The 20,254-nt window shown below is 52.5% G+C and overlaps 2 protein-coding genes across 3 annotated transcripts in view; one reads left to right on the top strand and one right to left on the bottom strand.

Annotated features, from left to right (window-relative positions):
- The window catches only part of Znrf1 (zinc and ring finger 1), an 85,698-nt gene extending 74,494 nt beyond the window's left edge, over positions 1–11,204 (top strand). The window contains exons 2-5 of one of the 2 annotated variants that reach the window (XM_042700841.1): positions 275–370; positions 7,982–8,087; positions 9,367–9,458; positions 10,610–11,204. In XM_042700841.1, the coding sequence (XP_042556775.1) occupies positions 275–370; positions 7,982–8,087; positions 9,367–9,424 (260 nt within the window). In that variant the 3' untranslated portion in view covers positions 9,425–9,458; positions 10,610–11,204. Of the gene's footprint in view, positions 1–274; positions 371–7,981; positions 8,088–9,366; positions 9,459–10,249 lie in introns of both variants that reach the window. The other variant, XM_042700840.1, reaches the window with a different exon arrangement.
- A 4,002-nt stretch (positions 11,205–15,206) lies between these two features.
- Ldhd (lactate dehydrogenase D) lies at positions 15,207–18,922 on the bottom strand. Its single transcript, XM_042700918.1, has 11 exons — positions 18,837–18,922; positions 18,628–18,740; positions 18,165–18,306; positions 17,938–18,079; positions 17,668–17,827; positions 16,886–17,085; positions 16,656–16,784; positions 16,452–16,579; positions 15,757–15,847; positions 15,558–15,669; positions 15,207–15,468 (listed from the first exon to the last, which is right to left on the bottom strand). The coding sequence occupies exons 1-11, from the start codon at positions 18,903–18,905 to the stop codon at positions 15,303–15,305; spliced, it is 1,452 nt and encodes a 483-aa protein (XP_042556852.1). The 5' UTR covers positions 18,906–18,922; the 3' UTR covers positions 15,207–15,302.
- Between the last annotated feature and the right edge of the window lie 1,332 nt (positions 18,923–20,254).

Below are 20,254 nucleotides of genomic sequence, written 5' to 3'. Positions count from 1 at the left end.
CTGAGTTCAAGCCTCAGGACTGAAAAACTCATGTCAGGTATCAGTGACCTCTAAAGGGATTACCAGAGGTATGTGATAAGGAAAGCCTTAGTGAAAGCTGTCCCCCAAATGCAAACAAAGCCTCAAGGACTTATGAAGAAAAGTCAGGTCTAGGTCCGTTCACGTTGCCATTGTGTACAGTGGCTGACTCCACACATGGTCATCACAGAGTGTTCGATATTTATGGTGGATATTTGGATTTGGAGAAGATATTTACCATTTTCCTCTCTTTCAGGTTTCAAGTGCCCCATTTGCTCCAAGTCTGTGGCTTCTGATGAGATGGAAATGCACTTTATAATGTGTCTGAGCAAACCTCGCCTCTCCTACAATGGTAAGGGCTGGGCCTCACCAGCCTCCTGTATCAGTCAAGGGAACCAGCTGGGGGGGGGGGGGGGGCCACGACCCCTTCAGCTGGGGGCAGGACAGGGCACTACAGTATCAGCCACCTTCCATCAGAAGTGTCTGTGTAGTGCGACGGAACCTGCTATTCTAGGGATTCTGGGAGCACAAGTCAAATTAGCAGAGATGTGGACCAAGGATCATGTCCACAGAGATGGGAATTCTCTCTACTACTGAGTCCCTGCCCAAACCTCTCCTACAGTCCATTTCATGGACTATAGTTTGGAGATGCCCATTGCCTCTTCTGCTACTACAGTAGGCCCAAGATAGCGAAACTAACCCTGTGAGCTGGCAGAGGGGCCCAGGAGGAAGTACCTTCTCCCACACCACTCCAGACCCTCTTTGCTCTACAATTCCATGACAGAATTCGAGGGATGGAGTTCAGTCCATCTTACCCTTTAGGGACTAGGGACTGGAGGCTGCCTCAGACCTGAGCCTTGACTACAGCAGAGGGTAGGGCCTGGGGATTTTGTGACACTCAGATCACCCTAATATGGTCCCTCTGAGGAGAAAATGAATGTCAGCTTCTACCTTTTTTTTTTTTTTTGCCAGTTCTGGGGCTTGAACTCAGGGCCTAGGCACTGTCCTTGAGCTTCATTAGCTCAAGGCTACCACTTGAGCCACAGCGCCACTTATGGCTGAGGAATCGAACCCAGAACCCTTAGGCAAGCACCACTAAGCCACATTCCCAGCCTCTAACTGGTGTCCTTTGAGCAAGGATTTAGGAGTCCACTGATCTAAGTTCAAAACCTTCCTCTACCACTCATTGACTATAATCTTAGAACAGTTACTAACCTTAGTAGAGCCTGTTTTCTGATCCACAAAGTGGGAATGGCAATCCCTATGGATAAAACCCTTTAGAGCCTGGCCATCAGTGCTTATGAAGGGACAGCTGTCCTAGGTCAGGCAAGGCCATCAGTAGGCTGCTGGGGTCATTAGTTTCCCATTCTTAGGTTCTTAGATGTTTAGACTTCAAGCTACATTTGTCAAAGAACTACATCTTCTAAAAGAACAGGCTATGGATCGGAGGGGGTGCTCTCCTACCCTCAGTATAGGCCCAGCTTCTTGAATTAAAGTCAGAGTGGGACCTAGGAAAAGACTTCCAAGAGACTGAGGACTTATTTCCTGCCCCCATCTTATGACAGACTTCCTGGAGGACACTCTCATGACATTGTATGTGTCCTTTCCACACACAGACTAGGAAGATTTCTGATTCCAGGATGATCCTGGGATTTGACAAGTCTGATCCTCTTGGTTCTCTTAAAAACATACCCTACTACAGATGAAGTATCCCATATCTGAAATGCTTGGAACCAGAGGTGTAATGATTGTAGAACATTCGCATAGGTATTACCAGATAAGCATCTAATTCTAGAATTGAAAACCCAAAATCTGACACTCTTTGAATGTCATGTTACCACTCAAAAAATTTCAGGGGCCAGAAGCATAGCTTAGTAGTAGAGTGCTTACGTAGTGTGTGCAAGACCCTGGATTTGATCCCCAACACCAAAAAAATAATTTTGATTTTGAAGTGTTTTAGACTAGAGATGCTCCTTTCATATTTTTGAATCCCCTCCTTACTTTCTTGGCTAAAAGATTCTAGTTGCCAAAAGTCAACTACCTACTTATACTGGTACATACTGTCTGATAACCTTTGCTCAGGTTGGGCAGCTATAGGGCTTACATGGCCCTGTCTGTATTCCAGTGATGCTTTTCCTGTTACATCCTACCTGGTGTCCAGAATCTCCTTTCCTCGCCAGAAGGCAGCCTTTTCTCTTTTCCCGGGGGGGGGGGGGGGGGGGGGGGAGGGGAGGGGGGGATTGATGGCTGCCATGCCTCTGGACTTGCTGTTACATGACCCTGGGGATCACATGATCATTGTCCCCACTGACCGTCTCTTCTTGGGACCATGGAGAGAGAGAAGTCTCCCTGGTGTCTCACAGCCATCCAACCATAGCCTCCAATGCTGTATTCACGTCAGCCCTCAATGTGTTGAGACTTTGAGGCCCTTTTTGTCCTCTGGGTTGCTGGGGAGAGCTCTCTGTAGACACTGCCTTTGCTGTCATAAGAGCACAAAGGAGCTTCAGAGGGGACTTGGCCTGAGAGAACTTAGCTCTTGGAGTCATCGGAGAGAAATTTACAGGAGCTGCTGGGGGGGGACAAAGTAACCTCAGGGCCACCCTGGGCCAGGAGTTACCCACACCGATGTACAGAATGGGAAAGGTGAAGGTCTCCAGCTCTTTTCCCAGAGAACTTCCCATGACAGCCCAAAGTGTCCCCGGGTCCTCTTCCGTATCAACACTTGTGTGTCTGGAGCTGCTGAGCCTCCCTACCAGCAGGCTGGGTGAGGGTCCTGTAGAGGAAGGGCAGGCTGGCTATCTGAGATACAGCCATTACTATTGTTGAATTGTTTCTCATTTTCCCCTCAACCTCTGCTTGAAAAGGAGTGAGGTGTTCTAGGTTCTAGCAAAGACCAGTCTTGGGTTTTTCTTTTATTTTTTGTTTTTGCCTGTCCTGGGGCTTGAACTCTGGGCCTGGGCACTGTCTCAGAGCTTCTTTTGCTCAAGGCAGGTGCTCTACCACTTGAGCCACAGCACTACTTCCAGCTTTTTTGAGTAGTTTCTTGAATATATGAGTCTCATGGAGTTTCCTGCCTGGGCTAGCTTTGAGCCACAATCCTCAGATCTCAGCCTCCTGAGAAGCTAGGATTACAGGCATGAGCCACTGGCACCCAGCTTCAAAGGCCAGTCTTTACCACCAGAAGCAGAGAGGCTACTCATCTCCAGTTTTGTTGTGGGTGAAGTGTGTCTTAAAGTGCCTTTAGAATCAATGTCTGGCCCCTCTGTTCACATGATTCATATGGAAAGGAGGCTTTGGTGGTGTGAACTCCTCATAACTAGTTTTCATTTTTGTCTAAAGATACCTAAACCTTCCTAGTAACAGGACAGCATTTGCCAGCTGGTAGGAGGATACACTCCTGTGGAGTGGAGTCTTCCAGGCATATCCAGGGTCTGTTCTAGTTCAGATAGAGCACAAGACCCTCTGGGTCACAGGCCAAAGCTTCCAAGTCAGGAGATCTAGGTTTATTTTGTTTTTCGAGTCTTCTCCTTTTTATTTTTTATTGTTATTATAAAGGTAATCGGGGTTTGTTTTGATTTTGTTAGTAACATGTTCTACCCAAATTCCTCAAGATCCCAACATCGTGGGCTTCATATTACTTTTGTACTTAAAGGGGAAAAAAAAACCTTAACAAAGGCCTTAAGGAAAGTTAATGAAATCTCTGAGGTGTGAGCTCTCAGACTCTTTCTGGAAAGAGGACAAGGTGAAGCCCACTCAGATGTTGGGGAGGTTCTGTTTTCTCGTGAAGTCAGTCACTTGAAGGCTGAGGATGTAGCTCATAGTAGAGAACCTGCCTAGAATGCCCAGGGGGCTCAATTCCAGCACCATTAAAAAAACAGTCACTGTAACTTTTGGTCCCTGTGCATGTGTACATACACATGCACGTGTGCACACACACACATACCTTTTTCACAATTGTTGGCACCAATTGGAGAAAATTTTAGAAAATGTGTAATGGTTGAATAAGTTGAAATTTAGTTAACCATCAAAGAAAAAAAGTAGAAAATTCCTAAATGAGGCAGATAGAAAGTAGTATTTTTCTTATTATAAGGGCTGGCCTGAGCAGAAGGTTGGAAGGCCTCCAGTAGCTGCCTGCCAGATTTTTTTTCTTTACTTAGAAAAAGCAAGACCGGTTTAACTGGCTCAGCCAATGCAACCAGAGCATGTACACTCCCAGACACATACCTGGCTAGGAGGCTTGTGGATATGGGGGGAGGAGGGGAGAGTTAGACCCAAAGAACTTAACTTTTAGACCCCTTATCCTTCTGGCCTTCCTGGCAGCCCTGAACCTAGGACTTCTGAAGGTGAGGGTGCTGTGCTTGTGCAGGAGAGAGGAAAGGAGATGGGCGCCCTCTGGGTAAATGGGTGGATAGCTTCCATGGGCCTTTTACCAACTCTCCCTGTTCAGCATCTCTGTGGCCCTAAGATTCATGGAATTAGCCTTGAAAAATATGTACATAAATTCTGACTGCCCAATTACTTGACTTAGCAGAGTCCTGGGGTGGAGATCTAATCTTTGTTCTGTCAGAAGAGACTTCTGACACTATGGGGTTATCAGAAAGTTTAGGGGTGCTGTTCCAAGACTCCTCTGAACTGGGAGAATCTGGTGGGGCTGATGTTTTCTGCTTCAGGATACCCCCACCCCCTTATCTCTGTTCTAGAGTACAGGTTCATGTCTCACTTCTTGACTCAAGTTGCCCTCCTTCTCCTCTGTGCCAAAGGTAACTGCCTCATCTTCAGGGTTCTGGAAATTCTAAATGTTCTATAAGCTTTAAAGGAAAGGGAACCTGGCCTCCTTAACTACAAAAAGCCTCCTGGTAGAGCCAGTCCACCCTGAGCCAGACACCTGGACAAACAAACAGGTCCTCCTGTAGAAGTCCTGTGTCTTTCATGGTTGGGATGGATGTGCCCTCCCTTTCTCAGGCCTGGGTAGCTGAATCTTGGCTGGAGAGTTGGCCCAGCCCCAAGTGGGGCTTTGCCCAGAGCTATTGTTAGCTGCTGGAGCAGTGGCTGGAGTCTGGCAGCTGTGGAGGTGTCTGTCCTAAGTCTCCCTCTACTAAGGGTGAGGGGAGCAACAGGGAGGGGGTCCTTACCCAGGGTTCCTAGCCACTGCTGACCCAACTGTACTTATTGCCAGATTAGCCACCACTGGGTGTGAGGAGTGGGAGGGAGGCCTACAGGGACTCAGTGCCAGTGGTAAAACCAGAAACTGTGGCCAGAGGAGAGGGCACTAGGGGAGCTGTAGGGAGTTGGACAACCCAGGTCCATGCTTCAGTTGGCAGACCCCTGGGCTGTCCTTATAGCCCAGCTCCACAAAACAATTAGATTGCACATCACAGTCTTAGGATGTTGGGATGGGTTACAGCTGGCAGGGGATACCCTCTGCTTAGGATCTCTCCTTTGTCTGGAGAGTAGAGCTCCCCAGCTTTCCTAAGGAGGAAGCCACAAAATCTGGCACTAGTATTGCTGGCTTGTCCTGTCCCCCAGCAGATGCCAGCAGCTTTGTACTTGCTGAAGCGGCACTCCTCTCTTGCACCTAAGTTGGCAATGAGGCCAGGGACTCCATTGTGTGCTTGGGGTTCTCTCTTCCTCTGGCTTCTATCTTCTCTTTATTGCCACGGGGCCCGAGGGGAATGAATGTGTATGTTCCCACACTTCACTGCCGACTCAGAGCTGGCCGTCAGACTTCCCTCCCAGCCAGTTAGTAGAAGCGTGTCTTTGGGTGCTTCCCCTCGAGTCCTGAGCTACTGGCAGCCCTGCAAGTCCCTAGGGGAATTCGTTATATGAGCTCTCTTGGGGCAACCATGCCCTGGCATGCCAAACTGCTTCTCAGGCTGCCTTATCCACTCAGCATCTGGGTACCTCCACCTCCACCCCCACAGCCCTGCGCGCTTCACAAAAAGGGAACATTTGAAGCAATCTGTGAGATGTGTGGTGGTTTCCAGCCCCAAAGTAAGAAGAGAAGTGAAAGAAGTAGGCAAGGAGTCTGTCTGGAAGGAGTCTTGGCCACTTAGCAGCTACATGAGTTTACCCAAAGGCCCCACTCTGGATTTTTAGGATTTCCTGGAACATGTGAAGTTCTTGGCATATAGCTGGCCCAGAGAAATGGGGACGCTATACCTCTTCTGACCATAGCAGTAGACTGTAGAAGTACGCCCTCACCTCCACCTCAGCTCATCCCAACATCACACTTGAATGAGTCCAGAGGGCTTTGCCTGCTGTCTGATTGGTCCGTAGTCTGGCTAGAGGGACAGACAGTGGCACCATCTAGTTTGCATATGCACATACACATACCCCAAGCCAGGCCAGCCCCTCCTCTGGGCAGACATTGATTGTCTTTGCACATAGTATCAAGAAGATTGGAAGCAGCTTGATAAGCAGCAAGGAAAAGCAGACCCGAAGACTACTTTGATCTACTTTGTTCCTGCATTTCTCATTATCCAGCATTTATTGAGAACCCCCCCCCCCATCCTGGGTTCCGAGCTTGCCAAAGGGTGCTTGAATCCATCTGCAGTGGGGCCTCAACATGTGCTGGCTCAGAGTCCTTGACTTTGTATTTCTCCTTCACCCCTCCAGAGCTTCCTTCTAGCAGTGGGCCCCGCGCCCATATTAGACGAGGGCGGAAGTCTGATGCATAGCCAGACTTCATGTCTAGCCCCCAGATACCTGGGAACTGCTGATTCCCAGAGCTCTGGGACAGGAAGTTTTACTCAGCTCACACCCAGCCCACCTCTTGTAAGCCTTTTGTGGTGGAAGAATGCTGCTTCCTGGGTGCTGGGCTAGATGTGGGCATTGTCGGTTCCCTCACGTGGTCCAACTCCAAGTCTCTCCCACTATACCGGGGAGCCTCCATGTGGCCTTCTGCAGCCTCATTCCCAGTGGATGGTGCCCCCCCCTCATGGCAGGGCAGCTGCACACTTCTTCCCATCAGCATCCTGACCCAGGCTGCTTGGGAAAGCACAGAAAATCACTCGTGAAATGACTAGGAAAGGCTGTGTAACTGACAGGTGCACAAGTCTTGAAGGCCTGGAACTTCTAGGAAAATGACTCACCCTTTTGTCCCCTGCCTCTCCCTGCATTGTGAAGAGAGAGGAGACTTAGGTCTAGTCCTGCTGAGGAAGAAAGCCCTTCAGCTGAATCTCCATCTCTGCCTCCCCTGTCCCCAAATCTGTCGCCTCTGGAGGCCATGGGGGTTGTGGCCGGATAGATAGCCTATGAGGAATGAACACAGCCGGTCAGAGAGGCTGTGCTGTTTGGATCCAGAGGAGTCTAACATGTCAGAGGCTCAGAGCTGCCTTACCCATTTGTAAGAGGAAAGCGAGGGAAACTCGGCTCCCCTGCCGCACAGGAAGCTGTTCCCTGTCAATGATGCCACTGCGCTCTGAGTCCCAAGGGGTGCAGGAAAGAGCACACGGGCTGCAGCCTGTCAGGGTGAGATGCCCAAGACTGAGAGCAAGGACGAAATGGCTAAGAATGTCTATAGGTTGACTTCGCTCTCAAAACTAGGCCAGCTTTCCTCCTGCTTCTATATTTGATCATGAAAAGTAAAGCAATATTGAAAGCAACGTACGGTAAACATCTACATATCCACCACCGGCAACCTCATGCCATCTACCAAGAGACCCCTCGTGCCCTTTCAGTGCATTTCGGAGTAAAATGAAAGTTGCAGTCTGCTCTTGCCTCGAGCAGTGTTCCTGGTATATGTATATATTTAGGGGAAAGTCTACATGAAGAAAACTGCTTGTATCATGCTGCCTTTTTTGGGTCCCATGTGGGGTACATGTATCTTGACTCCATGGGGTAAAGCCAAAGGGTCTTAAGGTGAAGGTCTTTTTCAGGCTTCCATGTCATCCACCTAGTTCCTAGACCTGTGTCTGCTCTGTGTCCCCTCCTGCCTAGTCCGCTTTCCCTGTCTCCCTTGCAGATGATGTGCTGACTAAAGATGCGGGTGAATGTGTGATCTGCCTGGAGGAGCTGCTTCAGGGGGACACGATAGCCAGACTGCCCTGCCTGTGCATCTATCACAAAAGGTACGAGGGCCTGGCGGGGTGGCACCTCCTAAGGACAGACCTCCGGCGCCAGCCATCTGGTCTCCTTTGGCCATAGGATGGCCTCTTAGGGGCACAGTATATCCAACTGTGCTGACAGGGGGTTTAAGCATCCCAAGGGCAAGACATAGGTGAAGCCAGAGGTCCAGCTCTGCTTCATGGAGCCCCACAGGTCGGAGGTACTCAGGATCCCACCTGGAGCTTGGCTGTTCTTCCTCCATGAGCCCCTTGCTCCAAAGGGTAAGAGAGGCAACATGGAGGGTGTCCTTGCTGTCTTGTTTGCCCTTCTCCCCGGAGGAGCAAGAGGCAGCAAGAGCCGCTACCTGTGGGCACACACTGCTATAATTAGCAGGGCCAAGATTTGTCCTCGGCCTCCAGGAGGAACCTTGTTCTTGTTCCCAACTGGAAAGAAGACACCTCCTTGCCCGGACAGGAGGACACTCTGTGCTCCCGTGGCCACCACCTGCTCTCTCCTCCTCAAGCTCAGCACTGCTGCCTGGCACCACAGGCTTTCCCCAGCGCAACCTGGGGTCACTGGTCTACAGGACAGTGGCCGTGCCTGGGCACAACTGGTCTAGAGAACTGATTCTTAGTCTGGAGGTGTCCTGGGGGCGGGGGGGCACTAACCAGAGATAGGAGAAAAAAAATACCTTGGCCCTGAGGCAACATATGCAGATGATCTGAGTTGATGTTTGAAAATGCCCAGATGTTAGTTTACCAGATGTCTGGTCTCTGTCTTGGGGCAATTACTGTTCTTTCTCTGGTGCAGACAGTCTTCAAACACTAGGGAGTCGCCCTTGGCTCACTTACGCAGCAATGTCAGAGCTCGGGGGCCTGGGCACCTTTCACCTTCGTAGCCAAGCGTGGTAGACTTGGAAGGCGTGCCCTGGGAAGGGAGCCATCTAGCTGCTCTCTTAACCCAGGAGGAGGCTTTCATAGGACCCCACAGCCGGGAATCAAACCAGCCTCCCAAGCGCTCACCAGCTCCCTCGCCTTCTCCCTAGTAGCGACTGGTTAGCTTCCTGCACAAGGACCTCAAGGCTACTACTCATCCTTCCTACAGTGCCAGATCCCCCTGAGCCTGTACCGGCCGCCCTCCCCCCTGCCCAGTCCCTTCTCCCTGCTGCAGAAAGCGGGCAGGGTGGTTTTCCCCTGGGGTCCTTTCAGGAGAGACTTTGAAAACCCTCTCCCAAGTCTGACACTGGAGAGTCCCAATGGCAGGAGCTAAAGTAGTTCCTCTGGCACCCCTTCTGACCCACAGCTGCATAGACTCATGGTTTGAAGTGAACAGATCTTGTCCGGAACACCCTGCGGACTGACCCTGCCAGGCTTGCTTGCCGACTCCTCTCAAAGGTGAGCCCATACCTGAGCAGACTCAGGCTCGGGGTCAAGTTGCTGAAGGCCTGCTGGTGGGGAAGCGGGGCTGCTCTGACGTGCTTCTCTGAGGGAAAGCAGGAAGAGCAGAGGGAAGGACAGTGATTTATATCCAGAAGTGGAAAGATCTTCTGTGATAGGATAAACATGCCCGCAGAAGAGATGGAATTAGTTGGGGAAAGACCAGTGTATCCAAACATCTAAAGCAAATCTCCCTAAGGAAGCTTGGGGAGAAGCAGATGAGCCTTTAGCTGGGCATTGGGTTTACAGCCAGATAGGCTCGTTCTCCCTCACCTCTCAGAGTCTGCTTCTCTGGATCATTTCCTGTCGCCTTACGGACATGCACTCATTGAATAGCCTGTGGGATCTGTGTGTTGTCCGACACAGGCTGGCCAGCACTCATTTCACAGCTGCTTTTTCCCCTGCAGGCCGCCTCCCTCACTCCGCTTGCAGAGGACTCTCAGGCCTCCAAGCCAGACTTGGCCCCTCTGTCCCATAGGACAGGGCCCTGATTGCAGCAGACCAGGCCACACCCTCCTCCCAACCCCACCATTTCTTCCCAGGGCACTTTTACTGCTGGCTGCACTCTCCTGCCCCTCGCCCTACCTGTTCCTTCTAAGTTCTGGGCTAACGTTTTCTTTTTCTGGTTTAAACAAACACAAGCTCCAGGAAAGGGAAAAAAAAAGCTTATTTCTATCTCCTTATCTCACAACCAAAGGGTTTGGGGCCTGTTTTCTTTCTGCTCTCTCTATTTTGTTTTCTTTTGTTAGGTTTATTTTATTTATTCCAAGTAAATGCCCAGAACAGCTGATGATGTCAGACAAACCGGGGACACTTGCTCTTTTTACCTTCACCTCAAAATCTGATGGCATGGGGAGAAGAAAAAGCAAGGGCGCGAGTGAGGCAGAGGGAGTGGAGCCTGGCGCATGGCGCGGGCCAAATTCCCAGCATGATGCTTGGCTTCTGGGGGACCTGCCTGGACCGAACCACAGACACCCCGCCAGCCTGCCCTCGGGGGGACCACAGACACCCCGCCAGCCTGCCCTCGGGGGGACGTGCTGCTGCCACCAAGGGATGCAGCAGTGGCCTCAGCCAGACGGAGCACAGCTGACTTCTTCTGACTCATACAGGGACAGACAGCCCCTGTTCCTGGGAGGAGGCTCCTCGGACACTGGACAGAGCTGAGCTTGGGACCCCCAGAAGGAACAGGGCACCCCTTCTGCACTGACTTCCAGAAATCGGTCCTCCTTCCTCCTCGAGGACACCCAGTCAGATGAGAGCGAGTCTGAGAGAAGAGTGAATCTACTGCTATCCTTCCCCTCACCCTCCGCCCAGGAGGGAAAAGGGCATTTTCTTTTTTCACCTTTGAAAAGTGTGTGGGTCTGTCTTCAAAGTGTTTACAAAAAAAAAAAATTATATAAAAAAAAGTCTAGTGTCGACTGGTGTTTTCCCTCGTGATGTTTACAGATTGCTGTTTGCTGCCCAGCTGTAACCCACTCAGTGACAGACCACACATAGCCATGTCCTCGCTGCCAGCCCGACGGCAGGCGGCACAGTCCCTTCCTTTGCCCAGCGCCCCACTTGGCTCTCTGCATCACCAACCTCTCTACCTTGAGAGTTTGGGGTTGTTTTTTGGTTTTGTTTTTCCATATTTGTTTTCTGGCTTAGTTTTGCACTTTCTCCCCTAAGAATCCTGATAGCCACATGATTTCATTGCCAAAAACAGAACCAACAGCTGACCAGCCAGGATTTTCTCCCGCCCCCTTCCCACGTCTTCCCCTTTCTTGCCTCCTGGTTCCGGTCAGTTCAGAGGATTTAACAATCACAAGTGTACTGCAAAAATGTCTGAACATTCTTCTTAGGTCCTTACAGATTTCCCCCCCCCCCACAGATTCCCCCCCCCCCCCCAGAAAACTTAAAACAGACAAGCAAAAGACTTTACTAAAGAAACATGTACCACTACCCGTTTTCAGGCTCTCTGAGAACATTCTAGCCATTGATGTTCATACGTGGCATCAGCCCATACAAGATAGGTTTCTGTATTTATATATTAAAACACAAAAAAAAACTTATTATAAAATGTTAAAAAAAAATGTTCAAAGCTTGGGAGAAAACCTTTCTTCATTAGTCAAGGTGTTTTGATATGGTATTAAAATAATGTCTAACAAAAGATGCACTGTGTGATTTTATTTTAATGTAGTACTGCTATACAAGTGAAAAATGGGGGGCAAGGCCCATGCTCCCTCCCCCCCACACACCTACCTCCTTAGCATCTTTTCAGCTGCCTGGAAGGTGCAGCAGTACCGCTCATCCAGCCGTACCTGGGCAGAAGGAAGCGGTGGTTCAGGTGTGCATCCTACATGCTGACTTAAGCATTGTGGAAGCCACTTGCCATCATCTGTGGAGTGATCATGATGGAACTTTTCTGGAGAGATCTGCAGGGCAAAGAACTTGCCACCACTGGAGAATGTGGGTTCCCCACACACACACCAGGTGCCAGCACAGCCCCTCTCTTGAAGCCTCTGCTTCCTGTGCCATGTTCTGCTCTGCCTGCCTGTTGCTCTGTCAGGCCTTCTCATCTAAGTGCTGACTCATGGGCGGCATGCTTCTCTGAGGCCTAGGAAGAGGCCTGGGTTTGGAGCTGAGCCAGCTCAGAGCCCTTGAACCAGAACCAGCTACTCAAGCTCTCAAAAGTTGGCAAACAGCAGCCTGGGCCAGAAGCTCAGGGCAGGGGGTAGCAGTACATGCCTGGCCTGTCTCAGAGCCAAGCTCCAGAAGCTGCATTCTAGGGCCTCCTACAGAACCAGCCAAGGAAAGCTGAAGGGAGAAGACTCCACACCTCTAGCCTGACCCTTCCCAGGCCTGCTTCTGCTGTGGCCTCGGGGCCCAAGTCCACCAGACCCACAAGTCTGGACTGAGCCACCAGGGCCTCTGGATCTTGAGTCTCTTTCCCACCTCACTTACTCTGTACAAGGGCATTCATTGCAAGCCAGTGGGCAAGGCCGGAGACATGGTCAAAGAACTGAAGAAACAGGTTTGGGGGCCTGGGTGTCGGACCTGCCTGAAGTAGAAACCCAGGAACACTGCTGTCAGAACATGGGCCCCTCTGCGTGTGGACTCTCTGCTTGGAAGAAGGAATGATCCCCGGGGGGTACAGCTTTATTCATCTGCTTTCAGATTCCACGTGTGTGAAGTGGGGACAAAATCATGCAACCCAGAGGCCATCATGAAGGTCAAGATTGGCCCTGAAGACCTGGCACATGTGCAGCGGGCTTCCTTGGAGCTTTGTCACTGCAAAGGGCACTGTTCTATTCACAGCAACTCCTGCTTCTGCCTAGCAACTGTGTCTCCCTGTTCTATATTTAATTCCACCAGCAAGACTGGCGGGGCAGGGCCCAGCTCTGAAGGAAATCTCCTTGTCTGACCCTGGGCCTGGAATCCGAGGCTGTGTGCGCCCACCTTGGTAGCAAGGACCTGGCAGCGCCATGGTTGAGCCCAGTGATTGGGAGCTGGGTGGGACAAAGCTGAGGCCCACACTGGGTGCTATTCCAGGCTCTCAGGGACAGTGTTCATCTCCACCCCCGGGGACTTCAGCTCCCACCTGGCACACGACAGCCCTCTGCTGGTTGCTGTCTTCTGAGTTCGTATCCAGGTTGCCAAGTGCTGGTATGGGGGTGGGACAGGGTTTGTCTGGGCTTCCCAAGTGGAGCTGGTATCTGTCACTCCATCCAGAAAGCATCTCTCCAGAATCTTGTGTTCCCTCCCCTCCCCCACCTTTGTGAGCGCGGAGAGACAAAGGTGGGTTCAGCTCCTCCACCAGGGGGCCCAGCATGCTTTCCTGGACACAAGCCCTCCTGGAAACCGTTCATGTAACAGCCATTTATAATAGTGTGGAAAGTCATAGAAGAATGCTCTTATTCTAAGGAGATAGTGAATGATTTTGAGACATGTATAATCTGAATCCCAGTTTGTTTCCCCCCAAACAACGCACAAAGCAAGTAAGGCAAAAAATATCTGTTGAACCTTCACAGAACAATGTGCTGGTTATTCCAAATGTTCTGTATGTTTAGAATTTTTCTTAATAAAAGAAACTGTTAGGAAATGGCATTTTCTGAGCGAATTCTAGCTGCCAGGTACTGGAAGGCACATCAAATTGGGACAGCCTCTGCTCAGTTGCCATGGTGGCCCGGGGAAGGGGCTACACTATGCTTGGAAGGGGAAGGGGGCTGTTTACAGGGTGAGGCTGGATCAATAGTTGGATTGTTCACTTCCTGCAGTGGCTTGGGAGAGGGCTGATGATTGCCACCAAAATCCTTGGTATATCCCAGCCCCAAGCACAGGTCACTGTCACTGTTGTCTGAGAGCACCCAGAGGTGGGATCCCAGGAACTGAAGTTGGATTGAGAAGGCCACAGGAAGCTGCCTCCCCTCAGAGCCAAAGGGGAAGAGTGGGGAGGGGATTCTAGAGAAAGCCTGGGCTTTCCAGAATCTGGAGGCTGCTGCTGCTCACTTGCTCTGGCTCCCGCATCCCTTGCCTAGCCCCTTTCCTTAGGGGGCCAGAGGCCCAGGGTGGGAGAGATGAACAGCTCTGTGAGCTCCTGGGACCTGCAAGGGGTGGGGGACTTAGAAGCTGGCCATGCACCCCCATCCTGGGAGGTGAGAAGACTAGGGATTGGAGTTACACGATGTAGACAGAAGAGCTTTGGGCAGCTGTGGCCCAGAGCAGATGGTGTCAGGCGCCCTCTTGTGGGCATAATAGAAACAACTGCCAAGTTACTCTAGATGGGCTCTGACTTGGGGGATCCTGAGACAGGCAGGCTGCATGGTGGACAGAACTTAACTTTGAGGGCAAAAGCTGGTAATGCCATCCATTGCAACGTGGAGAGGTGTGGTACAAGGATGAGGATCTCATTTCTATTTCTAATGAAGCAACAGCTTCCAGAATGTGTGTGATATTCTAAGGCCTCGTGGGGAGGCTGCCAAAAAACAACCAACCAACAAAACCCCACCAAGGGCAGGGGTTCAGCCTGAGACCACCATCTTCCCCAAGCTTCTGTAAGTCAGAGGACAAGGCTCAAAACAGTGGCCAAAAGTCAGTATCTGAAGAGGAGAGTGGCTATGTAGGTGCTACCTACTGCTCCCCAGACATGACAAGTAGAGTACAGATTAACCTGGGGGGGGGGGGGGGGAGAGGCGGAAACAAGAAGAATAACTAACTGGAAAGGAAGAGCTCCTCATTCCAGGAAAGGAGTATTCCTGTCCAGTGTAGGATGAAGGATCCTGGGCCTAGTGGTGGGGAGGCCGCTGTAGAGGGGTGTGATCTTAGTCTTCAGGTGACCATGACATCCCTCCAAGCCAGGACGGGATATGTAAGAGCAGAGAGGAGCTGGGTGTCAGTGGCTCACACCTGTAATCAGAGCTACTCAGGAGGCTGAGATCTGAGCATCATAAAGGCAGCAAAGTCAGTGAGATTTCAATAAATCACCAAAAAGCCAGAAGTGAAGCTGTGGCTTAAGGGATAAAATGCTAACCTTGAGGGAAAAAGCTCAGGGACAGTACCCAGGCCCTGAGTTCAAGCCTTAGTACAGGCAAAAAAAAAACAGTTAAGCATCCTCGGCCATCCACTGAACCAAAGATGTCTGAGGGCAGCAAGAGGAGTGGGGAGGGGCTCACTTTGTCTCCCTCTGACTTTAGGCCCTTGCTATACAACATCAGCTGACAGCATACCCACTGTCCATCCTTTGCAGAATTGGAGGCTTAAAGGAAACTTCCAGAACAAGGGCTCTGTGGTCTGGAGGCTTGTAGGCCAAGCACTTGAAGCTTCTCACAGCACCTTGCCTGGGTTCATGAGGCCGAGGGGGTCCAGGGTGACCTTGAGCTGCCGCATGGTCTCCAGGGCCACAGCACCAACTTCTTCCTGAAGCAGCTGCCGCTTGCCCATGCCAATGCCATGCTCCCCAGTGCACGTCCCGTGGAGTGCCAGTGCCCTCCTGGAATGCCATGAGAGGGGGCTCTCAGCGACCTCGTCTCCGACTCCCTTTGCCTTCCCTCCGTTCTCCTTCCCCAGCTCAGCTCCTACCTGCCCAGTCCTTCGGCAAAGACTTTGACTCGATGGAGCTCCTCAGCATCATCTGGGTGGATCATCAGGATGCAGTGGAAGTTGCCATCACCCACATGCCCAAGAATGGCTCCTGGGGGCCCAGAGAATAGAGCTGCCATTGGCCCAGGCACTCGGCAGCTCTAGTGCTTCCCTCAGTACAACAGTGAGTGGGCAGAACCTGTGAGTCCTGAGACTTTCAGCTCCTCCTTGGCCTGCACCAGGATCTCAGGCAGCCGGGAAATGGGCACACACACGTCCGTGGAATAGCCCTGAGTCAGAGGACAGGCCAGTGAGTTTCTTCCCATCATCTATTGCCTGCCTGAAGTTAAAGGATCACTGTGATCAAAGTTAAGGATGGGACGGAGAGTCTAGCTTCAGCTCTTGATTTCACAGAAGTAAACAGCCTGCTCTTCTCCAGATGACTGGCCTGGGTGTGTGCCCCATACCTTGCTAGCCCAAGCCTTCAATCTTACCCTGGATCCCCAGCCTCAACCATGTGCAAATTCCCTCCACCCTACACTACTGAATCAGCATGCCCTGCCTGGAGTCCAGCTTTCCTGTCCAGCCTTCCTTTCCAGGTTGTGTGAACTACTTCTTTTCCACTAAGATTCCTTCCCTTTCTTTCCAATTGCTAAGAGAGCCCAGAGTGAGGCTTTCTGTGAGGACTCCCAAGCATTAGGACAATTCTGATCTCTCTCTAGACAGCATTTGAGAAGCAGCTGGGTAAGGACAATCTGTAGTCTGGATTCTGGTGCCCAGCCTAGTTCTAGGGGGCCTCAGCCCACTGTTCTATATATACTGGAGGGTGGTGGGTTGAGGAAAGGGTTTATGGCCCAAGTGCAGACCCCCACTTCATTCCAGTCCCGGGCTTACCTTGCAGCCAGGAGACGCAGCCAGGAGTGCATACCAGATATTATGGCGTGCTGTCCAAAGCTGTTTGCGTGCCTCAGCCTCATGGGCCCAGGAGAACTGGGAGCCTCCGTTGTCTTGAATGATCGCCTCTGCAGTGGGAGGAGACAGGTTGACCTGGGGCTTGACACTAAGGTGGGCCGCACAACCCTACCCTCTCCAGCACACCTGCCCGCTGCCGTTGCTCTTCCAGTGCCTGCTGGGAGCCGTGGAACTCCAGGAAGAGTGTGGGAGCCACAGGATAGTTCAGTTTGCTGTATCTGTTGCAGGCATCCATTGCAACATCATCCAGGAACTCTGAGACCCGGAAAAGGGATGGCCGAGATGAAGCCAGGCCTTGAGACTTGAGACGGGCCTCTTCTGTGGACCCCACCTCCACTGCCCAGCCCCTGACTCACCAATGCGGGCCACAGGCACTGCCGCCTGGAGGATCTGCACAGTGCTGTCCACTGCAGCCTGGACACTGGGGAAAGCACAGGTGGCGGCTACTGTGGCCTCAGGGGCAGGATGCAGGCGCAGGGTGGCAGATGTGATGAGGCCCAGGGTCCCCTCAGAGCCCACAAAGAGCCCTGTGAGGTTGTAGCCAGCTGCACTCTTCCTGCACACCAGGGACACAAGGTAGCTGAGTACCCTGGCCCAAGTCCTGGGAAATGACTGCCCAGAGGTTTGACCCCCAAGGTGCCATGTCTGGGCTGGCCCTTCCCAGACCCCAGTTGCCATCATAGAACTTGCTGTTTCCCAGCCCCTGTCCACCCCATCTAAATCTGTGTGTGTGTGTGTGTGTGTGTGTGTGTGTGTGTGTGTGTGTGTGTCTGTCTGTCTGTCTGTCTGTCCTGCAGATTGAACTCAAGGCCTGGTGCTGTCCTTTTGTTGTTGTTGTTGTGTGTTCAAGGCTAGCAAAGGCTCTACCACTTGAGCCATGGCTCCACTTTCAGCTTTTGGGTGGTTAATTGGAGATAAAGAGTCTCATGGACTTTCTGCCTGGGCTGGCTTTGAACTGGGATCCTTAGACTCGGCCTCCTGAGTAGCTAGGATTATAGGCCAGAGGCACTGGCCCAGGCTCCTTATCAGCCTTATGAGGGGTGAGCAAACGCCAGGACCAAAAGTGGCCCCTGGCAAGTATGGCCCATCCATACGGGAGTGGGCTCTTGGAGGCCGGCCCAGGGCAGCGGGCACTCACCGGAAATGGCGCCCTTGCCCCGCAGTGTGGAGCAGCCGGCCATCAGGCAGCACCACCTCCAGGTTGAGCACGTTGTCCCGCATGGTACCATAGCGCACGGCGTTAGTGCCCGAGGCTCCGGTGGCAGCCATGCCGCAGAGAGAGGCATCTGCACCTGGGTCTGGAGGGCAGACCGCTGGGGAGGGCAGCCCGGGGCCCAGCCCAGCCCCCAGCGAGCCCGGGGAGGGTGCGGGGGACGGGGAGACGGGCAGGGAAAGGTAGCCGGCCTACCCACGGGGAACCAGAGGCCAGTGTCGCGCAGGTGAGCGTTGAGGGCCTTCCGGGTGACCCCGGGCTCCACCACCACCGAGAAGTCCTCTGGGTTCAGCTCGGTGATCCGGTCCATGTGGGTGAGGTTCACGCACACACCGCCCTGGGGGCAGGCGGGTCGGGATGACTGGGTCCCAGCCCAGGCCTCAGGAGGGACGGGCGCCCCCCCGCCGTCCCCCCCACAGTACCTGCACGGCGCAGACGCCCCCCTCCAGGCCGGTGCCCGTGCCGAAAGGGACCATGGGCACGCGCTGGCTGTAGCACAGGGCTGCCAGCCGGCTGACCTGCTCCGCGCTCTGGGGCCACACCACGGCGTCGGGGGGTTGGCACCTAGGGGACGGTACCCAGGTCAGGTCCCCGCAGGGGCACAGAACGCCTGAACTCTGGGCTGGGCGCTGTCCCGCAGCTCTTCAGCTCAAGGCCCGCTCCACCGCTTGAGCCACAGCGCCACTTCCAGTTCTCTGGTTTCCCGGACTTTCCTGCCCCGACTGGCTTTGACCCGCGATCCTGACAGATCTCAGCCTCCTGAGTAGCTGGGATGACAGGCGTGAGCCACCGGCGAACACCTTTCTGCATGGAGCACCCCAAAACAGCTGCCGAGGGGCGCGGCCCAGGACTGCCCTCCCCGCCCCCAGCCCCGGGTCCCGGTACCTGTGCACAGACTCGTCTTGCCCATGGTGCTCGCGGACGGCGGCAGCGGTGGACACGTGGGGGTCCCCCACAACTATCTTCAGAGCCTCCACGAAGCTCGGGCTGAGCTGGCCCTGCAGGGGAGAGACGGTGTCCCGTCACAGGAAGGGGGGCTCCACCCCCGCGGGTCAGGCATCTCAGGACCCTGGGAAGCTCGGGACCCGCCCAACCTGCGACCCCCGGGAGCAGTAGCCCCTCCGGGGGAACAGCCCCCAGGTGGCGGCCCGGAGCAAGGCCATGGCCCGTCGGCAGCGGGGTTCGCAGTCCGTGGAGGGCCAGTGACCAACACCGCCGCCTGGCTCCGCCCGCTGGCTCTTTAAGGTGGTGCGAGTTTAAGGTGACACCCCCCCCCCTCCACCCCGCAGACAGATCTCGCTGGGTCAGGGACAGCTGGGACGCCAAGGTCAACACCAGTTTTGGTGGCTGGTGGGGTACGGGGGGGGGGGGGGGGGGGGTCCTGGGCCGTGCCTCTCTGCAGTTGTTTTGGGGTGCTCCATGAAGAAAGGTGTTCTTTGGCCGGGCGCCTGTAATCCTAGCTACTCGGGAGGCTGAGATCTGAGGATCTTGGTTCAAAGCCAGCCTGGGCAGGAAAGTGTGAGACTCTCCAATTAACCACCAGAAAACTAGACATGGTGCTGTGGCTCCAGTGGCTCGCCTTGAGGGACAGCACTCAGGCCGAGTTCAAGCCTCAAGGCCAACAAAAAAAAAAGCTCTTAAGAGGCTAAATCTCATATTTAACATAACCACAGTAACTTCTTCATCTGGTAGAGAAATAAAGTGATGCACAAATCTTTTTTTGTGTGTTGTTGTTGTTTCTGGTGCCAGACCTGGGGCTTGAACTCAGAGCCCTGGCTCTGTCCCTGGGCTTTCTTTCTTGAGGCTAGCACTCTACCACTTGAACCATACCTCCACTTCCAATCTTTTTAGATGCTTAATTTGCAATGAGAGTCTCATAGACTTTCCTGCCCAGGCTAGCTTTGAACAGAGATCCTCAGATCTTAGTCTCCTAAGTAGCTAAGATTATGGGGTGAGCCATATATATATATATTTTTAATATTGTTGATTCTTAGGCCCTCATCCCTCCTTGAACTCAGTAATGTTTAGATGACCAGCACCTGCTGAAGAAGGATGTCATAATAGTTGTCTGACTTGCGTTAATATATTGTAATATCAAAAACAAATTTACAGCTGGACATAATGGTATACACCCTTATTTCCAGCACTCAAGAGGCAGAGGGAGTAGGATTGTGAGTTTTGGGCTAGCCTGGGCTATACAGGAAAATCAATCTCAAAAAAACTGTATCAGCCATGTACTAGTGGCACATACCTGTAATTCTAGCTACTCAGAAGGCTGAGATCTGAGGATCCCAGCTTCCAGCCCTAGCAGAAAAGTCTATAAGACTCATCTCCAATTAACCTACAAAAAGCCAGCCAGAAGTGGAGATGTAATTCAAGTGGTATAGCGCCAGCCTTAAACAGAAAAAAGCCAAGCAAGAGTGTGAGCCCCCGAGTTCAAGCCCCAGAACCAGCAGAACAAAAAGTGCTATGTCAGCTATTCCTTTATTGAAAACAACACAACTCAGTGGCT

The sequence above is a fragment of the Dipodomys spectabilis genome, unplaced genomic scaffold, assembly GCF_019054845.1.
Source record: "Dipodomys spectabilis isolate Male_0828 unplaced genomic scaffold, ASM1905484v1 ptg000273l, whole genome shotgun sequence".
NCBI lineage: Eukaryota > Metazoa > Chordata > Mammalia > Rodentia > Heteromyidae > Dipodomys > Dipodomys spectabilis.
This window is presented reverse-complemented; position numbering and strand designations above follow the sequence as displayed.

Coding starts and splice junctions, on each gene's coding strand:
- Ldhd (XM_042700918.1), bottom strand. CDS start 18,905: ATGGCCTTGCTCCGGGCCGCCACCTGGGGGCTGTTCCCCCGGAGGGGC. Junction 17,086..17,667: donor GGGCAAGGGCGCCATTTCCG/GTGAGTGCCCGC, acceptor CCTGGTGTGCAG/GAAGAGTGCAGCTGGCTACA. Junction 15,670..15,756: donor GAAAGTCTCAGGACTCACAG/GTTCTGCCCACT, acceptor CTGGGCCCCCAG/GAGCCATTCTTGGGCATGTG.